General features: G+C 36.9%; 1 protein-coding gene across 1 annotated transcript; it reads left to right on the forward strand.

The window, feature by feature from the left end:
* Positions 1–528: 528 nt before the first annotated feature.
* Positions 529–11,232, forward strand: LOC148274980 (uncharacterized; the record flags this gene model as incomplete). The annotated part of the gene is made up of 7 exons (XM_088236346.1): positions 529–662; positions 1,165–1,302; positions 4,246–4,633; positions 7,047–7,078; positions 9,424–9,560; positions 10,384–10,796; positions 11,043–11,232. Coding segments are annotated over exons 1-7 (1,308 nt in total), but the record flags the coding sequence as incomplete, so codon positions are not given.
* Between the last annotated feature and the right edge of the window lie 5 nt (positions 11,233–11,237).

The following is an 11,237-nucleotide window of genomic DNA, read 5'->3' on the forward strand; positions in this document are numbered from 1 at the left end:
TTTATACTTCAATGGTATAAGGCATAGTAAATGACCATCGGAAATTTCTTGTGTAGTGCTCTGCTCGAAATTTCAATACAAAAAAAGGATATAAAAAAAAATATATATAGCATGCAATGAAGCACAACCAGTTATATTATTATTAAAAAATTATTTATATTAATATAAACTGGATATGTATTTTAAAAAGGTGAAATTTGATAATTTATTATTTATTACATCATTACTACACTATACATTATATTACATTGTATTTTTTGAACAGGATAAAATTTATGTTGTTTATATTCTCTTTTTTTTTATACCAACTTCACTGCTAAACAGTGTTCTTTCTTTTATTGCTTTATATTGTATTTTTAAAATTTTATGTTGTTTATATACTCACGTTTTATATAACTTCCCTGTTTATAAAAGTCTTATGGGCGTGAAAAATTAATAAAATAAAATAAAATAAGTAGACACTGATTTATTTTTATTTGTATATTGCAACTTTTGATGATAACGGAATAATGGCTACGTTTAAAAGAGCAGGAAACGGATATTTCGGCGTCATTGCGGATTTGGAATCTGGCGTCTCTGCTTGTTCGCAGCCGGCGTTGTTTGACGCATTTTCCGTGTTGATTTTACCCAGAGAAGACACGGCGATTTAATCATGGGTGATCGTAAGTACAATCCATATTTATTTAATTCTATCTTCGCCATCAGCAGTTGTATTGTGTTGTTTTGTCATTATTACACTTATCATTATCAATTGCCGCCATTATTTTTGGGGATAGGATAGGAGTCATATATTTTAACCGCTTGGAATACTGACCCCCGTTTAAAACGAATGGTTAATTGTGTTCTATAGCTGTCCCCAAATTATTTTTCCGAATGGGTGCGACACAGTTTGAGGCAGTTTCCTTCCGAAATGCCGCACCCGGCGTGGCCTTTGACCGAAATCTTCAACGTGGGCTTCGAGTCTCCGGAGTAGTTTACTCAATGCAATTCGTTTCCATTTTTCGAAATGCGTATTTATCGCTTTCTATACTAATGTAATTTCGTCGCTTGGCACGCTTTAGCGTTGACATGGTTCGGTTAGTTTTGTTCGGTTCTCCATTTTGAGGGTTTTTGACTCATTTGTAGGTTATATATGCTAATTTAACCGGCTCCTCTCTTTTCCAGAGTACGGAGGTTATGGTGGTGGCTATGGGGCGCAGTACTCTGTTCCACCCCCGGCCAGCGGAGCCAATGCCGCCGGGGGCTACGCAGCCCCCGCTCCGACTTATGACCAGAACCAGTATGCTCAATGGGGAGGACAAGGTATGTTACGATGCCTGTAATAACACCCGGGAACAATTATTAACACAATTCCTTTTGAGTTGGATTTTTTTTAGCAGTTTTTAAAGCTTTTTTTTAAAATACATTTTTGGGTTTTTATAATTTACCCAAATATTTCATTTTGAGGGCCATTTTCACTGAGGTTTAAATAACTCACTATTAGAAAATGGGAATCAAGTTGCGCTAGAATTGGATTCGAACCACTGATCTTTGATCCGTGAGTCTGAGACCTAGCCGCAGGACCACAACCCGATTCAAATAAATTAAAATTAAATAGGCTTGCTGATTTCAAAACTGTCCACCGTCTTCTTTGATCACGTCTAGTTATTTCTCCACAGCCTGTATTAATGTGAATTTTTCCTAAATACGTTTAAACGGTGTTTTGAGGTTGTCCAAATTTTTGATTTAAAAACATTGTTAATGGAATCCATGTGGTTCAAGAAGTATATAAATTGAATAAAATATTTTCAGGCGTTGCCTAGCACGTAGGTGAAATAATTCAATCGGATGAATCTCACCCTCAACAATAAAGGGTTCAGCTCTTTAACTTAAAAAATTTCAACAGATGGAAGAGTCGAAGAAATATAGATGTTCAAATATAGGCAGAATGGTGAATGTTACACAGTGTGTAATGTGGCCACTTAAACCAACCAATGACAGGTCATAAGCTCTGTGGATGCCTAGACTTCTATATTCCCTTCAGCAAAATGTTCTTCATGTCTGTTGTAATATCTTAATATGTTCGTTTTCATTTATTTTCCTTCGTATGCACATTTTGTGTGACTTAGGACAAAGATAGGGCTAAAAAAGGTTAGTTTAAAAAGTTCTTATGATTGCCAAAAACTGGAGCCATTTTTGTATTCAGATGCCAAAAGTTAGTAATAAACATGTGTCATGTGTTCGTCGGAAACAAAACGAAATTTGTGTTTCCCAATGTAATTTACATGTCAATTTCCATGTGGTCTGATAGGAATAACCGACAAAATTATTATTTGACAATATTGTTGACGAAACACGCAATTGTTACTCTTGATTATTTTCACAAGGAATGTCCGTAAATAAGGGAATGAAAACCATTAAATTATAAAATATCTGAACATTTAATTTTTGCTGAGAAATAGTAATTTTTTTATGTAAGGTGTTTTCTTTGAAATGTTGTTAAATTTGCATCAATCCTTAGCGGGTCTGGTCTAACTGCAGTTAATAATTGTAAGGCCCACTGCAATAATGATAAATGTCGAAGATTGGATACTTTTTTTAAGCAAGAACGCAGACAATAAGCGGTACACGAGATATAGGCGCACCAGCAAAGACTGCCTGCCCTATAATGAATAATGAAAATAAGATTAATAATTCGTTTGAATCGGATTGTGGTTCCCGTGGATAGTGTTACGGTCTCACGGATCAGAGGTCCGAGGTTTGAACCCCAATCTACCGCTTGCTTGACTTGATTTCCATTTTCTAAAAGTGAGTTATTTACAACTCTTGAAATATTTGTGTAAATTATAAGAATGCTAATATATATATTTTTTAAATCAAGGATGCAGTTTGATTGTTTTATTACTGCAGTCGCAGTCAAACATTAATTTCATAATGATGAATGTCTATAGACAAAAATGACCACCACCTTTTGCATCATTTTTGTCAGCTGAGCTCTTCATTTAACTTTAACCCTTTATAGGAAGGACACATTTAGTGTTGCAAATCTATAAAATATGTTCTTTTTTAAGACTAAACCTATTGCATTTGAAAAAAACTGAGTGAAAAACTGATCTACCAGTGTACGTTATTACGATACTCACGTGACAAGACTTATTATTCATATGGAATATTAAAAAATAAATACACCAATTCTGTTGGTGTATTTATGTACGCTTCGTTCTAGGTGTCCTATTAAGGGTTAAACCGGAGTTTTGCATCAACCCTTCGAAACTTTCAAAAGCAAATATTTTAAAACTACATTGATAGGACATTTATCATTACTGCAATGGACCCTTCAATTGGAAACTTTAAACCTTTTTTGATAATAAAAAAGGGCCCTAACTTCGGCGTTACTGCGCTTAAATTGATTAATTAAATTATTTCGAATCTAGCCACACAAAAATAGGGAAAAATTTATAGATGTTTTATTATGGAGCAGTATGTTCAGATTTTTTTCCAATTTGTGCTCTAAAAACAATGATTTTGATTAGCTGGAGGAATGCTTTCATCCTACATTATTTTGATTATTTGGTACCGATTCTTGGTTTTATATTTTAAAATATTGCTTCAGATTAGTGCCGAGGAGTTAAGATAAGTTTTACCATTCACTCCTTTACAAAATATACAGTAAAACTCCCAATTATCAAAGCATCGTTTAATTCCTTTGACGGAGAAACGCACTGGCCGCCTGCGCTCTTTTCCTAATTTGTTATAACATCTCCTTTATTTTTTTCTCTTGATAACGTATTTGACAATCCGGATGACTGACTACTGGAGTTCAGATAAACAGTTCTGCTGTGTATGTATGGGCTTATTTTATAAATATCACTTTACCTTCGTGGTGTAATGGCTAAGTCGCTTGTCTCACTCCAGATTTGATTATTTGTGAGATCACAATAATTAAATGTGATTGTTTCCAATCCTGGGTGTTCTGCGCCGTAATAATTCACCACTGCGATAGGGCTTCTTTTCCCGTTGTACAAAAACAATATTTAAATAAAAAACAAATCTTACTAACATCGGTTTGGACTTAGGCTTGGTGACTGCAATAAACAATGTTCAGTTTTCCTCCTACTAAGTCCTAAATCAATCGGTCATTGATAGGCCTGCTATCTATTCGATATTTGGCAGGGTTGACATTTTGATCCGGACAATAACACTTTAAAAAATGAAATTTAGTTTTGATGAAATTACTGTTTCTGATTGCTACCTTTTAATTTCTAGCGGCTACCGGGGGCTACAATAACGGGGCGTCTGGCGGGGGCTACAGTACAGCCGGGGCCGCCCCTGCGTACGGAGGCAGCAACAATTACGGCGGGGGGGACCGGCCCGCGCCCGCGTACGGGGGCGGGGCCGAGCGCCAGGGGGGCGGTGGGTACGGCAGCGGGGGCGGCGGCGGGGGCGGGGATCGCGGTTACGGGGGCGGGGGTGGCGGCGGGCGAGGCAGCTACGGGGGCGGCAGTGACCGCGGGAGTGGTGGCTACGGGGGCTCGGAGAGGGGGGGCGGCGGCGGGGGTGGAGGAGGATACAATAATGACCGTGGAGATCGCGGTGGATTCGGGGGAGGAGGCAACCGAGACGGCGGTTACGGCAACCGAGATGGCGGCTTCGGGTAAGAATAAATTCCCTCTATAGTTTTTTTTAAATCTTCAACAATGTTCTCATTTAAAGTTTCTCCCAAAACGCCACAATCGATAACTGTATCTGTAAAATCCAATCAGAGAAGGTTATTGAAGATTCTATTTAAGTGTTTCGTATTAAAACATTATTTTTAACAAATAACATTTGAAAAATAATCTTCAGAAATTAGTAATAAAATTAAGTATGAGGACTACATATGAGTTCTCTAGGCATATTTATACAATTGTGTGGTTGATCTGATCCCACTATGGTGTTACACAGGTACCTACAGGTACAGGTATTAGTGTTACCTGCTTTTTAGGGAGGATTCTGGGCCCCAATTATAATAGGAGTTAACAGAGTTATTTTCAGAGTATATAAAGTAAAATCGAATCATCTGTATGAAAAATATAATATTTATGGAAAATATATTGTTAGACATGTTCAATTACAGGTTTCGGACGATGATTCATTTTATAGATAATTGAAGGTATCTTTGTTAACTTCCCGCTGTAATCGGGGCCTTGGTGGGAATATCTCCGGTCTAATTGATACCGAGTGTAACAATATATGGACAACAAACACTAATACTCCCGTGTAAACTTAAGGCGTGTATATCTAAAAGGTTTCTATTTCAAAAATAGTATCAAGAGTGATGAAAGTGTTTACGCAGGTTGTGAATAAAGTGAGGGCAAGATCCTGACCCCGATTTGTTATCTTCAACTTCATTTCGATATAAATGTTTCTATGCACCATGGACAGTCTAAATTTCCAAGCAGTGTATATATTATTTATTGCCGTCAGTATGTGTTAGTGCACAGCTGTGTGTTAGAATATGTCAATCGTTGGAGTTTAATAACTCGGTTTCGTCTTTAAAATTATATGATTTTGATGAGATTTGAGATTCGATTTCTGGTTCATAATATTAATTTGTGGACATGACGTATTTTGTACTTTATGAGAATATTAAAATATGCAATACTTTTGTGTTTTTAGCTACTAAAATAATATATTTTTGGCTGTCTTAGAACAGGGTTACTTACCCTAGTTAGGTAGTCTAAGCAACTTAATATAAATATAATAAGATAAATCAACCGGATAAATCAATTTCATTGCTAAAAAAATGTTCAAACTATCTTTTAAAAATATATATAAAAAATTTGCCACACAATTTGTAAGATACAAGAAGATGTACCATGTAATTTTTTCCCCGTTGTTTTCTAAAAACTATTTAAATGGCAATATTCCTTTTATGCTGGTGTAGTATTTACGCTAAACAGTTGCGATCATTTGAATGTTAAGTATCAAATAAAATATTCTGGTGATGATTTACGTCTGTATTCAGCGTAGTATAAAATATATTATGTGGCTTGTACTGTACGTCCATCCTGGCAGATGTTGGGAGTTGGTTTTGTATCTTGTATTGTACTGTATTGCTACTCTCTTCTGTCTACAGGGATATTTGTGTTATATTACGACATAAGACAATGCATAAACATGTTTTACACTCCTGCGCCACTTTATCTGGGTTTACACTTATCGACGTTTTTAGTCAACAAAAAGGATTATGGTTTTAAGTTAAATTTTATTGGAATTTAATAATATTCCAAATTATGAAAATATTTATGGAGGGTTTCATTTATGCGGTAACTTGTAAAGGTGGTTTCATTCACATAGTCATAAACAGGCACATCTGGTCTGAATATAAACAATGTTATGAAGTATAATCAGTATGTTTGTCTCGAATTGGGACAAAAGCATTTATAATTCCACTAAATTTTTTTAATAAATTATTTTCAACCAAAAAGTGTTACCCACTTTAACAGTCTGAAGATGTTAAGTAGAGTAGTCTCCATCTAAGAATTAACTCACATATTAGCCAACTGATATAACCTATTCATAAACCACTGATTGGAAGTTTAAATCGGTTGCTTTTATTGGAATGTTGATATTACTCTTATTAAAACTGGTCCCGATGGAGAGTACTCTACTTAACCCATTTATATGATAGAGGATAGCCATCCGGGATAAATGGTTAATAGAAAATAAGTATATATCCCAAATAGAAGTATCGATGGTGGATGGTTTGGGTTAGTTTGGCCAATCGACAGGCACAGAACTCTCATCCCAATTGCCAGGTTTCACGAGGATGTAATTGAGAAAGTATCGGGTTAAAACAATGACTGGTGTTCATGAAAGAATTCTCTGTAAAATTTTTCGGTGCCGTGGAGGTGGTTAAAGTAAATTGATACTGGTTCACGTGTAACGCGAGTGAGGTAGGGGGCGGGGGGTCGGGGGACAGGCGACAGTCGACAGTTGACGTGACCTACAGACAGACAGACGAGGACCACAAGAGAAGCGCCCGTTGGTGTTCCCGAGTAATGAGAGCATCTTGTTTGTTATAGCGGCGGCGCCCGTGGGGGAGGTTTTAACAAAGGTAAAGCCCAGCGCCACGTGCCTGGAGCTAATTCTATTATCAAAACATTGTCTTCTAAAGGGCTGCATTTGTGTTTCATTTCAAAAATCATTTTCCCACTTATATAGAATCATTTCATTAGTTTGTTTATTGCACATATATGCTTTTAACCTTACTTTCCAACTTTCTATTCAGTTTATTCTAGTTTTATTATTGATGCAGCTCTTTGGGGACTAATTTTTAAATTAATGCAAATTGAAATTGCCTTGGTTTATAAATCACATGTGTAGTATTTGAATCATTGGATAGAGTAAATAACTGTGTAATGTGTTCCAACCTTTTTTTATCAGATACAACAATATTAATTAAATCTAAATTAACGATAGGTATAATGTAGTGGATGTCCTCAACTCCTGAGAACGTTCCGGCTGATATAAGTTGTATTTGTTTTGAACTGTGGAACTCATTTTTAGGATTCAATTTATACAATTTTCTTTTTACTGTTCACACGTTATGTTGCGTCAAAAATTGTATTTTAGTTTTAAACTAATATTTTATTTTGAATCGCATATTTCACGAAAAACAACTAAATATCAAAATGTACTCCGTGAGGAATTTTCACTATGGGTATTATCACTCCTTTTATGGATATAAAGTGTGGTTATAAGGTTAAACGTTATATTTATTTAGTTATGGGTTAAAAACGCCGACAGAAGTGTGGAATGTATGCTCAAATGGTCATATTAAGATCGAAATACGTCGATGTATTGCACCAACATCAGGTACTGTCTTCGACCAAGTAATACACGGTACCGTTGATCGGACGAAGGGTTAACCTAAAGAAAGCCGAGATAAGACACAGCTATTTAATGTACATAACTAACAACATATACATAACAATGTGCTACATGATAATGGCTTTGGAGAAATTGTTCTACAAGTGTTAGGAACATAGAAATGAACAAAGTGATCTTTAAATTATGTCAAATAATATTTTTCACAAAAGAAGTGCTCTGAGGTTTTATATTACTTAAATTGACTGAACGGGTTATGAAACGCTCCTCAAACTAGAGTACCGGTACAACAGACAGTGTGGAATAACTATAAGATCATATACAAGCAAGTTCCATGATACTGAAAATATTGAACTTCATGAAAACGCCACCCTAATTTGCGCCATCGCTTAAGGGCCCTCATTATAGAAATAGTGTTATTATTGCTACTAAGTAGCTTGGCAGTAACATAGTATTAAGGTGACGGATATTACTTGACAGAAGTTGCATTCATTTGTAATCAGAAGTGTATAAGTTGGCTTCTGTAAAATATATAGTGATAAACACATTTTTCAGCTTTGTTCTTGCAACAAGACTATTTATTCTCTGGCAATTGAAGGCCTCGTTCTGAAAACATTATTGGATTTTATTATTCTCTGTCTACGCGTCCATACAATTGTTCTTTCCAAATTAACTGTTGCAGTGTTTTTGTGAAAACAGCAATCGTCAACATCAATTTGTACAAATCAACAAAAAATATCCTTCAACATCCGTCACTACCTCTCGTTGTTCGATTGTTCAAAAGGTGTTCTGGATATTCTTGTGTATAGATTTATAGCAGTGTTTACCGAATATTTTTACAAACCCAAACGTGGAGAGTTCAACTACTATTAAGTTTTTGAAAAACAGCTATTTGTATTTAAACTATTCATACTCATTTTTGTTTAGTTTGCAATAAAAACAACAAAGGTCCAAATTTTGTCTGAAAACAGCAAATGTCACAGTAACATTTTATTGAATATTTAAATATACATACAAATTCATACAATTTTCAATTTCATACAGTGTACTTAAAGTATATCTATGATTTTATTGAATTAAAAGACATAAAAACAATGGCAAAACTGTCTTATTCAGTTTAAAACACTTATGAAAAATTGTTGATTTTTTGACATTTGAGATTTTTAAAACAAGGTCTTCAATTATACACATATTTCCTTTTGAACACACATTTGGTACATCGTTTCGGACATTTCTCCTACGAAGTTCATACACAATGTCAAGTGATCAGAATATATAATTTGACTGGTACATTATCTTTTTATTTGATTGATCTCTGGCAAATAAGTTTGTGTATTTGAAATAAAATCTACCCCTCTGTTTATAGCAGGATATGATTTTTTTTACTAAATGTGCATATACGCTGTGTAAACTAAAATCAAATGTTCATTACACTGGGATAAACCACACTCTCAGTAACAAAATCGTTTAATTGACCGGACCTTTTGCAAGAACAAAGACTATCATTGATATTATTTAAATCTATAAGTTCGCTCCGATTCAATGCTAATGATTTTGTTTTTATTAATGAAGGTGGAATCGGGGGTGATCGTGGCGGTGGTAACAGTGACATGATTACTCAGGAAGACACCATCTTCATTGCCGGCATGGATTGTGATACTACGGAAGAAGATATTGCTCAACACTTCGGAGCTATTGGCGTAATCAAGGTACAGTACAGTACTGTCGCGTCACTCCGTTATATAGTTATATGCGAGGGCACTCTGTGTCCTATCTGCTCTTGATGGATTCAATTTGTTCCCTCGCTAAATCCACTCGTATTGCCAACATCCTTATGATTACTGTTTTATATTATGGTGGTTTATTGGTTGGCAATATACAAGCTTTTCATAAAATATTTGTAAGTGAAAATTCTTGGTGGAACTTCATGGTAATTTATTTCAGAAATAAAAGACAAGTAACTACTTAAAACCACAAATTTGGAGTAACCATTAACCAATTTTATCACTTTTGTGACATTTTCTACACTGGTATCCTTATAAAGTTTATGTATACATACAAAAAATAATATTTCTAATAGTAATTCTCCATCCTTACTGCTTTTGAAATATACCAGTCTCCGAGATGTTGCGAAACTGACGAAACAGGACTCTAGTTATTCCTAATTGAATGAAAAAAAAAAACTTCTTTTTTTCTTTTCTACTTATTTGACGTATTATTTATGTAAAGGTTTCATATATGTATATTTTTGTTTTAATTATAGTTTGTTATGAATTGAGACAATGTAGTAAATAATGAAAAAAATGATAAAGCAGTTTTATTCGCGTTTTAGTTCATGATAAAAATATTAGATCGAATGTATCCTATAGATACATTGCCAAGAAAAGGATTCAGTGTCGCTAATCTTTTAAGTTCATACTATTTTTTTTTTTAGTTAAAACAGTATATAATAAAATAAATTACACCTTTTTACATTTTCACGCGATTTACATATAGTCGACTTTTCCGTCTCATAATTTTGTTATTTGTCAGATGGACAAGCGCACCCAGAAGCCTAAGATCTGGATCTACAAAGACAAGGCCAGCGGGAGGCCCAAGGGAGAGGCCACAGTCACGTACGAGGATGCTAACGCCGCAACCTCAGCCATCCAGTGGTTCGACGGGAAGGAGTTCAACGGCAACACCATCAAGGTGTCCCTCGCCCAGCGCCAGAGCTGGGGCGGCGGCGGGCGCGGGGGCGGCGCCGGCGGGGGTGGCCGCGGAGGCGGCGGCGGCGGTTTCCGCGGCGGTCGGGGCCGCGGAGGCGGCGGCGGCGGCCGGGACAGCGACGGCGGTGGCGGTCGCGGGGGCGGCGGCAGCGGGGGAGAGGGTCGGGAGGGAGACTGGCGGTGTCCCAACCCCGACTGTGGCAACACCAACTTTGCCTGGAGAAATACGTGCAACAGGTAAGGAAAAGCGACCTTTATTTGTGTTTTCCCCATCAACGCTGCAGATTTATTTCAATGTTAAAATTTCTGTATTTTTACTATCATGGGGTATATTAACTTCCCACTTAAAACACACGCATGATCATAATCTATTGACTTGTGTGTACCTATGTGTGAAACAACAAATTTATAGTTGCAAAAAAAATTGCTCATGCAGCGTAAGAAAATCACTGATCATTAATCATTGTGTTCTTTTATTTCTAGGTGCAATGTCGATAAGCCGGGTGGTGGCGGCGGCGGCGGCGGCGGAGGAGGGCGCGGCGGTGGGCGCGGCGGGGGCAGGGGCGGCGGTCGCGGCGGGGAGCGGGGCGGCTGGGGAGGGGGTCGCGACCGGGACGGTGGTGACCGCGGCGGAGACCGTGGCGGTGACCGCCGCGGCGGGGGCGGCGGTTTCCGCGG

The sequence above is a fragment of the Micrasema longulum genome, unplaced genomic scaffold (assembly GCF_059751315.1).
Source record: "Micrasema longulum isolate JH-2025_06_02 unplaced genomic scaffold, ASM5975131v1 h1tg001538l, whole genome shotgun sequence".
Lineage (NCBI taxonomy): Eukaryota > Metazoa > Arthropoda > Insecta > Trichoptera > Brachycentridae > Micrasema > Micrasema longulum.